Source organism: Camellia sinensis, chromosome 9, assembly GCF_055761805.1.
Source record: "Camellia sinensis isolate YWXY chromosome 9, ASM5576180v1, whole genome shotgun sequence".
NCBI lineage: Eukaryota > Viridiplantae > Streptophyta > Magnoliopsida > Ericales > Theaceae > Camellia > Camellia sinensis.
Genome location: NC_138969.1, coordinates 66,533,137 through 66,547,721, shown reverse-complemented (window position 1 = coordinate 66,547,721; position 14,585 = coordinate 66,533,137). Strand labels below are relative to the sequence as shown.

Genomic DNA, 14,585 nt, shown 5'->3' with positions numbered 1-14,585 from the left:
GGGAGAGGCAGTCAGGGAGAATTCACTTGTTACAAGTGTGGCCAGATGGGTCACAAGGTTTCAGTTTGCCCGCAGAAGGGTGGGGGTCAGAAAGCTGCTTCTTCTTCAGCTAGACCGCAGAGTCAGAGTTTGGGCAGGGGGCAGCTCTTGACTTGTTATCAGTGTGGACAACCTGGGCACATGAAGAGGTTTTGCCCACAGTTGAGTGCCACTTCGGGAGCGTCTGGTTCTAGGCAGACGCAGGGTTTTCAGCCAGCTCAGTCTGTGCAGGCCTCGAGGGCCAATCCGGGAGCTTCGTCATCCCAGTCTGTGCGGCAGTCTTTTGCTCCGAGAGGTGAGCAGGTAGACCAGGGGCCTACAGGGCGCGTGTATGCTGTTACCGCGCAGGATTTAGTACCAGCTCCATCAGTAGTGAGAGGTACTTTTCTGTTTTGCAACTCAGTTGCTAATGTGTTGATAGACACGGGTGCATCTCATTCTTTTGTATCTGCTGCATTTGCATCTGTTTTGGAATTGGAGTTAGCACAGTTAGCATCTCCTATTTGTGTGGTATCGCCTTTGGGTGGTGAGTTGATCCTGAAACAGGGTGTTAGAGGATGTGATATAGAGGTCGCCGATTATAGGCTTCCTTTTCCGTTTGTTGTCATGCCCATGAAGGGTTTTGATGTTATTTTGGGTATGGACTGGTTATCGTCATACCGGGCTGTTATTGATTACTACCGCCAGAGGGTTACATTGTGTACCTTGAGCGGGGAGTGGTTCCATTTCTTGGGAGACCGGGTTGGTAGTGTTTTGCTACCGGGGTATGATTCGCGAGGGCGAAGTGAGCTTAGTAGTCTACTTGCTAGCTTTGAGAGTGGTGAGAGTGGTGAGACCCAGGCTGTGTTACCGAGGGTGGTTTGTGAGTATTCGGATGTCTTTCCCGAAGATCTTGTTAGTTTGCCACCTCACCGAGAGATAGAGTTCTCTATTGATTTAGTGCCCGGCACGGCGCCGATTTCTATGGCACCTTACCGTTTTGCTCCAGCAGAGTTGGTTGAGTTGAAAGTTCAGCTCCAGGAATTGCTCGATAAGGGCTTTGTTCGCCCTAGTGTTTCACCGTGGGGAGCGCCGGCCCTCTTTGTTAAAAAGAAAGATGGTGCCTTGAGATTGTGTATAGACTACCGGAAGTTGAATCGGGCTACGGTTAAAAATAAGTACCCTATGCCCCGTATAGATGATTTGTTTGACCAGTTGAAGGGTTCCCGTTGTTTCTCTAAGATAGACTTGAGATCGGGTTACCATCAGTTGAGGGTCAGGGAGGAAGATATTCCTAAGACGGCATTCCGTACGCGGTATGGCCATTATGAGTTTCTGGTGATGCCATTTGGGCTTACCAATGCACCGGCAGTCTTTATGGACTTGATGAACCGGATTTTCCGGGAGTTCTTAGACCGATTTGTGGTTGTTTTCGTGGACGACATCCTTATCTATTCGTCTTCTGAGGAGGAGCACGAGGCACACTTGAGAGTGGTGCTTGAGTTACTTAGAGCCCATAGGCTGTATGCCAAGTTTGGGAAGTGTGAGTTCTGGCTGAGGGAAGTCAAATTCTTAGGCCACGTAGTATCCGGAGAAGGGGTGTCTGTTGATACATCCAAGGTTGAGGCAGTGCAAGATTGGGCACAGCCTAAGAGTGTGTTCGAGATCCGCAGTTTTCTGGGATTAGCTGGGTATTACCGTCGGTTTGTGAAAGATTTCTCCAGGTTAGCGTCACCGTTGACTAGACTGACTAGGAAGGGAGTCAAGTTTGTGTGGAGTGAGACTTGTGAAAAGTCGTTCCAAGAGTTGAAAGTTAGATTGACCACCGCTCTGGTGTTGATTATTCCGGAGAGAGGGTTGGGTTATGCGGTTTATTGTGATGCCTCACGAGAGGGTTTGGGTTGTGTGTTGATGCAGGAGGGGAAAGTGGTAGCTTATGGCTCACGTCAGTTGAAAATACACGAGAAGAATTACCCCACACACGACCTAGAGTTAGCAGCTGTGATCTTTGCCTTGAAAATCTGGAGGCACTACCTTTATGGTGAGAGGTTCGAGGTATTCTCGGATCATAAGAGTTTGAAGTATCTGTTTACACAGAGAGACTTGAATTTGAGGCAGAGGAGATGGATGGAGTTCATCGAGGATTATGATTTTGAGTTGCATTATCATCCGGGAAAGGCCAATGTTGTGGCCGATGCCCTTAGTAGGAAAACCATTAGTGATGTAGCTTGTATAGCCATCCGGGAATGGGTGATGTTGGGAGCACTTGGCGAGTTTGATTTGCTACTGGGCGAATCTGTTGAGGCTGCGGCCTTGTTTTCTGTTGTGGTGCAACCTACACTTGTGACTAGAGTGTTAGAGGCACAGAGAGGTGACCTTGAGGTAGAATCCCTCCGAGAGAAGATCTCCAGTGGGAAAGTTGAGAAGGGTTTGACGGTGTATCCCGACCTGAGTGTGAGATACCGAGACCGTTTGTTTGTACCGGAGGCTTGCCGTGAGGAAGTACTCCGAGAGTTTCATCATTCGCGCCTTGCGGTGCATCCGGGAGGTACTAAGATGTATCAGGATTTGGGTCGCCAGTTTTGGTGGCGGGGTATGAAAAGAGATGTGGCTGTTTTCGTATCGAAATGCCTTACTTGCCAGCAGGTGAAGGCCGAGCATCAGAGGCCAGCGGGTTTGTTGCAACCCTTGCCTATTGCCGAGTGGAAGTGGGAGCATGTCACTATGGACTTCGTTGTAGGTCTTCCGAGGACTCAGCGGGGTAGTGATGCTATTTGGGTGGTTGTAGACCGGTTGACTAAGTCGGCGCACTTTATTCCTATGCGCGTGAGAGATTCGGTAGATCATCTTGCCGATTTGTATATTCGGGATGTAGTGAGATTGCACGGGGTCCCAGTGACGATCGTCTCAGATAGAGATCCTCGTTTTACTGCTAGGTTGTGGCAGAGTTTGCAGAGTGCACTGGGCACTAAGTTGACCTTTAGTACGGCTTATCATCCTCAGACTGACGGGCAGTCCGAGCGTACTATTCAGATCCTCGAGGATATGCTTCGGGGTTGTGTCCTGGACTTCAGTGGGACGTGGGAGAGGCACTTGCCATTGGTAGAGTTTGCCTACAACAATAGTTTTCAGTCTAGCATCGGTATGGCACCGTTTGAGGCCTTGTATGGCCGACCGTGTAGGTCTCCAATGTGTTGGGCCGAGGTGGGTGATGCACCTTTGTTGGGTCCAGAGTTGGTTAGGGAGACGACGGAGAAAGTTGAGCTTATCCGTAGGAGGCTTGTTACAGCCCAGAGTCGACAAAAGAGTTATGCCGACCGTAGGAGGAGGCCTTTGGCGTTTGAGGTAGGTGATCATGTCTTTCTGAAAATATCACCTAGGCGAGGCCTGATGAGGTTTGGGAAGAGTGGGAAGTTATCCCCTCGGTTTATAGGTCCTTTTGAGATCCTTGAGAGGATAGGTGAGGTTGCTTATCGGTTAGCCTTACCGCCGCAGTTGTCCGGAGTGCATGACGTGTTTCATGTGAGTATGCTTCGGAAGTATGAGCCAGATCCATCACATGTGCTGGATTGGAGCGATTTAGAGGTAGATGAGGATGCCTCGTATGAGGAGAGACCGGTTCGGATCTTGGATAGGCGGGATCAGGTCCTGCGTGGCAAGACCATTCGTTTGGTGAAAGTCTTGTGGAAACATCACGGAGTGGAGGAAGCCACTTGGGAACGTGAGTCGGGAGTCCGTGAGAAATATCCGGACTTGTTTGTTGATGTGTGATCTTGTATTCAAATTTTACGTTTTGTTGAACTTAAGAGCTTTTATATATGTCTTAAGTTGTGAAACATTGAAAATGTTTGGTTTATTGGAAGTATGTTTTGGAACTTGCCTCTTTTGGAAGTTGAAAGTGACATTATATGCGTTAAATATATTGTTGAAATTGGAAGGATAGTGCATAATGTTGATGCATGTTGAAAATACATATGTTGTTTACATATTGTGATATGTCTCTTGTTAAAGGGATGGGATGACCGGTAATGGGTCGAATTGTTGAATGTTAAAATGTAACATTGTTTAAAATGGAGGAAAACTTGTTTTTGAAAACTTGTGCTTAATTTCGGGGGCGAAATTCTTTAAGGGGGGGAGGTTATAGCGATCCCGGGTTTACCCTTGTTGTACAGTGATCCGGACATGTGTCCGTGGATGTTGGTAGTTGTTTATTATCTTGTTTACATCCTTTCTTACTTTGTATTTGAGTTATAGGATGTGTTGAGCGGGTTTGTTACAGGTTGGTTGAGTTTAGAAACCAAAACTAGTTGCCCAGATTTTTGGCCTGTACGCTCGAGCGGGGGTGTTGGCGCTCGAGCGTAGATTACATCCATCCAGTATCTTGTTGTGCAATGTTGTGAGCTCGAGCGTAGGGTTGGGAGCTCGAGCGGAGGCCTGGTTCTGCAAAAGTGCTGGGCGAGTGCATTCTGCGCTCGAGCGGGAGGTTGGCCGCTCGAGCGGAAGTCTGTGAGTGGCCGCTCGAGCGGGGTGTTTTACGCTCGAGCGGAAGACTGAGTTTAAGACCCGAAGTTGTGACTTTCCAAATCACTTTTTCACTTTCTCTTCTCTCTCTTACTTTTCCAAAATCACCATTGTTGAGCCTCTCACTCTAGACTCTACCTTCTCTCTAGGTTTTGATCTAGTAGGAGTGATTTGCTCACCTTTGGCCTTTACAAAAAAGTTGTTGATCGTCGAGGGCTTCATTTTAATCTGAAAATCTCGGGTTTTGGAGCACGTTGAGTTTTGTCTTCTTCTCCCTTGGAGCTCCGAAATTGAGGTAGGGATAACCTACTCCTCTCTATGGGTTTTGTCTTTAAATTTTGGTATTTTGAGATGTTGGGCTTGGTTTGGTAATTTTGTGAAAGATTGGGATTTTTGTGTAATTTTACAAAAGTTGGGGTTTTATTCATAATAAAACTAGATGCATGTTTGGCATAGAAAAATAGAATGATTGTTGAATCATTGATGAAAATGGAACCTAAGGGTTGAAATAGTAATTATGGAAAATGGCCTAATTACATTGTTTAATTAATTGAGATAATTAATTGGTGAGAAATGAGGAAAAGAAATGTTGATTGAATATCCATTTGTGCATTTATTTTCTGTTTAGAAATAACTGCTTGGGCTATCGGTGGAGGATAGTCGTGATTGTTGTAGACAATGCATGAAGATTAGGTAAACTGAAACTAATCAATGGAATGTGTCATGGAACTTGACGGTTGATAGAATACATTAATTGTGTGTATTGTGTGATTGTATATAGAACCAATGTGTTTATATACGTTATGTGTAGAGGAGGAGATAGGGGATGTACTCCGCGGTTTAAGGGAAGATAGGGGATGTACCTCTAAACCGGATAGGTATTGGGAGGAGATAGGGGATGAACTCCGTAGACAGAGCTCATATGCTTGTCTAGAGAAGTGAAGATAGAGCTCATATGCTTATCTTTGTGAAGTGAAGTGTGGATACAGCTTGTATGCTTATCTGTGGATATTGTTGATATACATATCTGTTGTAGAGTGTGGATACAGCTTGTATGCTTATCTGTGGATATTGTTGATATACATATCTGTTGTAGAGTGTGGATACAGCTTGTATGCTTATCTGTGGATATTGTTGATATACATATCTGTTGAGAATGTGGATATAGCTTTTATGCTTATCTGAATGTGAGATATAGTTTTTATACATATCTGTGGAAATGATGATAGAGCTAGCATGCTTATCTGTTGAAAAAGGGAAAATGAAAAGTAATTGGGACTTGTAAGTCATTGACATAAATATGTAATTTATGTGATTGTATCAGTGTTGACCAACTATCAATTGCTAATGTTTTAGTCATTGTCCATGGTTGGTTTAGTGTATTTCTACTGGGCTGTGGCTCACCCTATATGGGAATATCATTTTCAGGTGCAGGAAGCATGCCACCTCCAAGGACATAGCTGGGAGGCTAGTGGCGGGCATAGTTTTGTCGTTTTACTTTTGATGTATTACATGTAATTTCAAGCCAAGGGCTTAATGTGTAAACGAGTTAGAACTCTTTGTTGTAACCAAGTGCTAACTTGGAAAGCTGTAAGCCCGTAGGGCATTTTGTTATGAGGTTAACATGTAATACTTATGTCTTGGAATTCTAATGAATGAAAGGAATGCGGTTAGTTTAAATGTAAATTCATGTCTTATCTGATGGGTTTATTGTTATTATTTTGAGGGCGTTACATAGTAGATTTTGATTATGATAGAGATTTGATGGGGTAATTTTAGTAGTATAAGGTAGATTTAGATTAGTAGTGATTCAATATTTTTTATACATCAAAATTAGGTCTTATCTTGTGGGTATTCTAAAATTTGAACCTTACACATAAGAAATTTTTTTAGTGAACATTGGGCGACATGGTAAATAATCTAATGATTATAAAAAAATTTATTTTAATTTTTTTATATTTATTACATTTTTTATAATCAAATAGTTATGATTGAGATATAGTCAAATATCTGACCCAATTGATCATGACCACGTATGTCGATTAATTAATCTAAAAAAAATTAGGTGTTTTTATTTATTTTTTTATTTGTAGTAGAATAAGATAAGTATTTTTAATGCTCAATTTTATTTTTTTTAAAGTTTAATAAATAGTTATGATTAAGTTATAGTCAAAATGTTTAACCCAATTAGATTCTACCCCATGTAATAGATGTTTTTAATTTTAATTTTTTAAATTTAGCTAATAGATATAATTGAATTGTAGTCATGTATAATCCCATTAAATTTTGTTACTTATATCAATAAGATAATTGTTTTAATTTTTAAATTTAGCAAAGATGATTAAAGGATGATTCAACAGAAACCAAATTGATACTGTTACTTTATCAGTTTTTTCCCATAAGGAGTCTCAAGTTTTTTTTTTTGGAAAGGAAATAAGATTAAGAAGAAAAATATCTTAATATAAAATTAATCATTAAATAAAATGAGCCATAATATCTCATACTTAAGCTAAACAATATGAATAATATCTAACAACTGACTTTTGCCGATCCAAATATATATATATATATATATATATGAATAATTATTCAAACTAAATATTTATAATTTTTATACCATACAATTTATTAATAAAGTTCTCACATAAACAATAGAATAGACAAGTGAGAATAAAAACAATAAAAAAAATAGAAAAAAAACATATATCCATTTAATAATTGCAATCAATAATTGAAATGAATTTTTAAGATATCATATAGAACCAGAAGCGGAACCAGAAAATTAAATCAGAAGGGGCACTTATTAATTATAATATTGAAATTTTTTACAAAAATATTTCACATAAATTTTTACGATTGACTTTGAGAAAGATTAAAAAAAAAATGATGTTATTTGTAACTAATGTATCATAGACAATACAAAAAAAGTTATGAATATAAGTCTTAAAATAAATTATAAAATGATAAAGTAATTTTTTATACAAAATTTGAGTAAAAATTCAATATCATGGTAATATTACGTCATCATTGACATGTGATATCATCAACCAATAATAAAAAACACATGAAGGGTAAATCTCACATGTCAAATGTAACAACAATCCAATAAATTATATATCTTTATAGTAAGATTAATTATGCTTGCATGCCAATAATAATAGATATCACCATTACATTAAAAAAAAAATTATAAATCTTTTATAGATAATAATATGACTTATCGTAATTTTTTAATTTTCAATCAAAACAATCATTATTGTTTTCATAATTTTAAAAATTTCATTGACATTTCACTTTAAATAATATTTTTATAATTTTTTTAAAAAATATTTTCTTTATATTTGATAAAAAAAAAAAGAAACCCAAAACCCAAGGGGGCACGTGACCCCTCTGGCTCCTCTCTATCTCCGCCCCTGTATAGAACTAATAATTACATCAATAGAGACTGAAAAAGTTTATAGACCTAAGAAGATTTTATGTAAAACTATATAGACCGTATGTAAATTTATATGAAGTTGACCATATTGCTTAAAAAGATCTATCATTAAAATATATAATAAAATAAAGATGAAAAAAATTTACATGGAATTCGGAGTTAGGAGATATAAAATATTGATAACTTAAAGAAATTTTTATGATCATGAATACGTTAAGAGAGAGAAGGGAGGGGAGGGGAATGGATTTTGTTGGGAGTTGTTTCCAATGTTGGGTTTTGTTGGTGGATGTTCAGATTTATATAAAAACTTAATTTAAAGATAATGTATTTTGGAGGTTTAGTGTTTAAATTCAAATTTGATTTTTGGATAGAGATAAGGAGCTAAAGATATCATAGAAAATTTAAATTTAAAATTTTAACATCACATTTTTTAAATACAAATCAATTATTTTTTTTTTTTTAAAAGCAAACATTTATCTGATAAATGCAAACACTTATCTAGTTGTTTATTTATTTTTGACCTTTTTCATATATATATATATATATATATATATATTGTAAAATGAAGTATGATCCAATAGAAATTGAGTCTGGCATTTTCTAATTTTTTTTAAATGTAAAAATTCAAAAATTTTGGATTGAGATTTTAGATAGACACCCACAAAGATATTATCTGATTTTTTTTTAAGATTTTTTTTTTTAATATAACAGTTAGGATTAAGAGTTGTGGGATTTGTGGGTTCTTTTTTTTTTAATTTAAATTTACGTGATATAGGGATAGACATGTCAGTTTCTATATACATATCTATACATAAAACTCTAAGGAGAGACATTATTTAATTTTTTTATTATTATCTTTTATATAACAATTAGAGAAGAGAGTGAGAAGACCTGAATAGTGAGAAGGGAGGTGAAGAGAGATACCACATATTTATTTATTCCAAAATTATGAGAATTTAAGAATAAACATTTGGAGACGTTTGACATAATACCTACATTTGCTTATATTATACTAGCATTTACCCGTGCTATGCACGGGATAAATATTTTTTGTCCATATATATTGTACTCATTTTTTTTTTAAATAATTTTGTTTGTCTTATATTAAACTTTTGATTTGACTCACTTTTTAGAAAATTAAGTTTTTATTCTTTAGTAATTTTTTTAATATTTTAGATAGGTTTTTAAATTTTTTTAGATATACCTAATCTAGATACACTAAAAAAGTATAATATTTATATAATTTTTTTAAAAAAAAAATTCACCAAAAAAAAAATAAATAAATAAAAAATAAGAAAATTCAATACATTTTCGTATTTTGTTGTATTCAATAAATCTTTTAAAGATTTTTGTACAAATTTTATACCTTTTAAGTATATCAAGATTAAGTGAATCTAAAAATATAAAATACGAATTGAAAACTCAAAAAACTGTTTTTGAAAATTCCAAACCAAATAGAGTATTATTTGTAAATTTAAAAGTTGTGTAAAATTATAAAAAAAAAAATTAAAAAAATTATGAGTTTAATGCACAAATAACTTAATAATTGTTATGATTTTATAATATACATAAAATTAATTAATTTCCCCTTACTCCACCCAAAATAAATTTAGCTGTATTTTGTGTAAAATTATTGATTTTATTTTTCATAACATAAAATAAAAATAAAACTAACATGTATCGTTAATATAATGGTAAACTTGCATTATCTTATTGATGAAACACTACAAATACCTATCAAAATATACTTTTAACCATCTTAAACTTTATTTTTTATTGAATTATTTATCCACTAAAATTATAAACAAAATATAGTATCAAATTTAATAGATTCTTGCAATCTAAGAAATTAAAGAAGTAATGTAAATAATTAAATTTTAATCTTAAATTAAAAACTATAAAGAAAAACAAAAGAATTGAAATCATATTTAATATGATAGAATTTTCATTTCAAAACATAATATTTCCGATTTTCAAGCCAAGCATGTACATATATATTTTGGATTTTGTAAAACAAAATAAAACATGAAAGATTAAATTTGGAGATTACAATTTTCTGCAATCTTTGTAGTCAAAGTACAAAATCTCAAATGCTTGGAACAAAAAATAAATTATTAAAGAAAAAGAAAAACCGAGACTTGCATTCGATGGCGGATTGCGGACTGCTGGCATTCACTGCTGATGAAGGAAGTTGATGCAGTATATGTATTTGCAGTAGTGGATTGTTAGAAATAATGGTTTAAGGGGATATGGATAGATGGGTTGTTTTATATATATATATATATATATATATATATCAATCTGTTGTAGGATAGTGAGAGAGTGTGATTGAAAGTGTTTGAGGGTAGAAGAGATTTGTTTGAGGTAGGAGAGTAATAGATTTGTTTGGATAGGTTTTGTTTTTAGCAGATGAAGTATATGTATTTGTAGTAGTGGATTAGTAATGGTTTAAGGGGATATGGACAGACGGGTTGTTTTTTATATATATATATATATCAATCTGTTGTAGGATAGTGAGAGAGTGAGATTGAAAGTGTTTGAGAGTATGAGAGATTTGTTTGAGGTAGGAGAGTAACAGATTTGTTTGGATAGGTTTTGTTTTTTTTTTTTTTTTTTTTTGAGTTTGGATAGGTTTTGTTTTGTTTTTTTTTTTTTTTTGTTGACAACTTTTTATGAATAGGAGTTGTGGATAGTGGAAGAGTGGGAGTGAAAGTCTTTGAGGGTGAGGGACAAACGTAGGGTAGGAGAGAAAGGTGGAAGGATAGGAGTTTTTATTGTTATGAAAGTCTTTGGGAATGAAGGAAAAGAGCTATAAACTCAAAAGAGAGGTGCCACGTATTTTTCAAATTTATGAGAATTTTAAAATGACATTTTGAAGCCTTTTAAAATAGCACTACATTCTATTATATATATAGTATAGATTATATATATATATATAGATATATCAGATAATTACTTACATTATGAGGCAATGTTTTTCTTAAAAAAAAAATAAAAATAAATTAAATTAAATTGGGTCCTTGACTAATAAACTAGTAAATCAATGGACTATATATATTCATTGTGTTTGTATGATTCATATCCGACTAATTTTAAATTAACATCATACACTTCAGTTTCAGAATAAATTTTAAGATGAAAATTCATGATAATTTAGTTTGTAGATAATTAGAGATCTCTAGTAATTTTGAATTATATTTAGAGCAATACTACACACACAAAATATGTACACTTAAAAATACTCAAAAATTTTAATATACGGTCGAAATTCATTCAATTTTTTAGGTATATTATTGTGCATGAATTTTGTGCATAGAGAGGCCCTTTATTACACTCAAAAAACATTTTTAATTATTTATTTATTTATATAGATTACACTTTTTAATGTAAAATTTATTGTTTTCTTTTATTATTTAGTTAAAATTTAACATATTGTCTTTTTTCATGCATAGAGTTTTACTTTTATTTTTAAGTGTTAAGTTAAGTTGATGGATAAAGAAATTTTACTTTTTATTGGCCTTTTACAATGAATGTTCATTTATGTCTTTATTGTTGAATGCCTTTGACTATCTAAAAAAAAAAAAAATTGAGATAATAAATTATTTAATATTCTAGCAACTACTCACATGGTAATGCTCCCTACAACGAACCATTTGAATAGTTCTATTTTTGTTTGGGAGTTTTTTTTAATCAAATTTTAGTATAAGGACCTTTGGACAATGAATTTTTTTTAGGCCTTTGGATAAAGATGGAAGAGACCTAGTGGATTGAGATAACGCCTTCCTTAAATAAAAAAGAAAATGCTAACAATGGATTTCTTTTTTTCTTTTGTTTTTATGCCTCTTAATAAATTTTATGTTAGGTTTTGGTAAGGGATTGTTTTTTTTTTTTTGGTTTCAATTTGTCGAATTCCAAAAGTGAGACCTTAGGCGATCGCCTTAATGGAAAGTGTTATTCACCAAAAAGTGAAAGAGAGGAAGAATGCCTACTTGCTATCTCTCTCATAGAAATTTTTGGTCATTGTGCATTGCGTAAGATCTTTATTCAATCAATAGGTAATCTGAAAATGTTGAAAGTTTTCAATATAAATTTTACTACATAAGGAATAAATAAAATTAATTGGCCTTTCAATTTGCATATTTTCTTTGAGGCCCATTCAACATACACTTGATAGATTTGTCAGCCTATGAAATCATGCATAGGTTGTTTAAATATCTTATTTTCCATCTACATAGCCTATGAAATCATGCATTGGTTGTTTAAATATCTTATTTTCCATCTACATAGACAATATTATTAGGTTTCTCACCTCTTTTTTTGTTGTCATTATGAATGTTTCCTATCATAATCTTTCCTAATTTTTTCTTTTCTTTTTTTTTATTTTTAGGCAAGACAGATTGGTACTCTTTGAAGATGAAATCCAAGTTGAATCCTAATTAGATTGTGAACTAGATTATGAATTTATGACGAATAACTCTCATGAGTAAGTGAACAATTCATGATTTACCTCAAGCTATGCCCAAAAACAATACAATTCTTATCTGAAAGGAATTTTCTATTACAGAAAAATAGACATGTTTTGTGAAATTTTTTTTGAATATTTTTTTTTCAGAATTTTTTTCTAATACCTGTCACATTTTTAGGTAACAACAAAAAGTTACTTCCAAAATTTCAAAAGTTATTTTTTGTGCAAAAATGAAAACAATATGAAGAGAATGGTGTTTTTGAAATTTTCATTTTTTTTCTGAAAATAAAAAATAAAAAATAAAAAAAGTGAACATTATATGTAGCAAAATATAGATATCTCTATCCTCTATAGAAATATACTGCTAAATTGTTATTGAGTTTTCATTTTCTTTTTGCAGTTGTCAACCATAAACAATGCTGAGCTACTGCCTAAGGTTATGTGATGTCTACCTTAGGATTTTATTGTGTAAGGACATACGCTTCCTATGATTTGTGTTTCTAAATGATTGTCTTGCTTTGCAATATCAAAACTCCTACTCTAACTAAAGGAATGTTTACCTAATGTGTGCTAAAGAAAGAGTGAATAGAGGGGGGGGGGGGTACCTAGTGTGTGTAATTTTACTTTCTATGCATCGTAATGGAGCTTGTATCCTAAATTATTTATCTCAATTAACAATATTATATGTTTGTTTTCATGCTTGTTTGTATTTGTGGTAAAAAAAATTATTGCAATTTGCTCTTTACTGAATTGTGATTAACTAGTAATAATTTAGAGTACAACAATGAATTGTTGCTTGAATTTGTGAAGAAGAGCTTGTAATTCATTTGAAGGGAGTTTATATTACGGAATCCAAAGAGTCCGTACTTAGATTTATGTTAGGGAATCCAAAGTGTCCATACTTAGAATCAATACACGTTATTTCAAACACACATTCACTTAAAGGCTTAAACATATATGGGGTGAATCCATCCGACATATATTAGGACTCTTCTTTTTCTTTTCTTCCAATATGGGATCACTTTACTTCAAGAAGTTCCAACAATCTCTCCCTCAAATGTGAACTTATACATTGGGCAAAGTTTTTGCTCGAGTCTAATTTACTACTCTAACGTTGTGTCTTATGCCTTCTAATGAGGTTTGTAACAAGTTACTTCCAGAAAGATAGTTGAACTATCTCATGCAACATTTCAAAAACATAGGATGATTATAAAAACATATGGGAAATAATGTTTCTTTAGCAATGAATCCTTAGCAATTGATTCTTATATTTATCTCAAGTGAATATGAGGACCAATAATATTGAGGAAATAGAAAATGACACATTACAAAGACATAGGATCTCCATTTAGAAATAGAAATCTATTGCTTGCCCCTTTTGGAAAGAAGTGCTTTAGTCACTAGGGTAACGTCCAAGCAACTTGTGTATAGTTTATGGTTTACATGTCCAAGTCCAACCAATATTGACAAACAACATTTATTCATACATATCAACATCATCAACTAAGGCAGGCCTTATTTGGAAGTAAGTTCTCAGTAACTATAGAAACATCCAAGCAAATTGAATCATAATGTGGTCGGTTTTAGTTCTCAATTAATAAAATCAAAAGATTTAGTTCAATGCCAAATTTTATCCAACTCCGACAAAACAAAACCGTTAAACCCTAGTGAGCATGCTTGTAACTACAAAGGCAACAACTAAGTCTCCTCAGCATGGAATTTGTTAGCTATCTGAGCTTGCTAATTTTATTACTTATCTTCCTTCTCCTAACCAAGAAATCTTCCAAAGGGCTCCCACAAACAAGATATATGTGGAACACAAAATATTGAGAATTTTTTTTTTAAAATAAAAAAAAGACATGTACTAAATCCATAAACAAGCTATATGTGGAACACATCAAATTTTGATAGCATGAAAAATGACAATTATTGTCCATCTTCAAATTCCTAACTCCAGCATCGAGTACAACCCACCATGTATTGACTTGCCACCCACCAAAATATATATGGTTATTGTACAAGCAACATTAAAGGTTAGCCCGATAGATGAGTTACCAAATGTAATGTCTAAATTCAAGTTTACTGTTATGTAGCTTCCCCTCCCCGTATTACCCTGCTACCAATTTAAATATGTATATATATATA

At 34.1% G+C, this 14,585-nt stretch overlaps 1 protein-coding gene across 2 annotated transcripts in view; it reads left to right on the top strand.

Annotated features, from left to right (window-relative positions):
- The window catches only part of LOC145798640 (disease resistance protein At4g27190-like), a 58,745-nt gene extending 45,659 nt beyond the window's left edge, over nucleotides 1-13,086 (top strand). The window contains exons 4-5 of one of the 2 annotated variants that reach the window (XR_014339914.1): nucleotides 12,363-12,458; nucleotides 12,841-13,086. Coding sequence is in view for 1 of the 2 variants with exons in the window: in XM_082887011.1 (XP_082743137.1) it covers nucleotides 12,841-12,885 (45 nt within the window). In the remaining variant the exon portion in view is untranslated. The remainder of the gene's footprint in view (nucleotides 1-12,362; nucleotides 12,459-12,840) is intronic. The other variant, XM_082887011.1, reaches the window with a different exon arrangement.
- The last annotated feature ends 1,499 nt before the right edge of the window (nucleotides 13,087-14,585 follow it).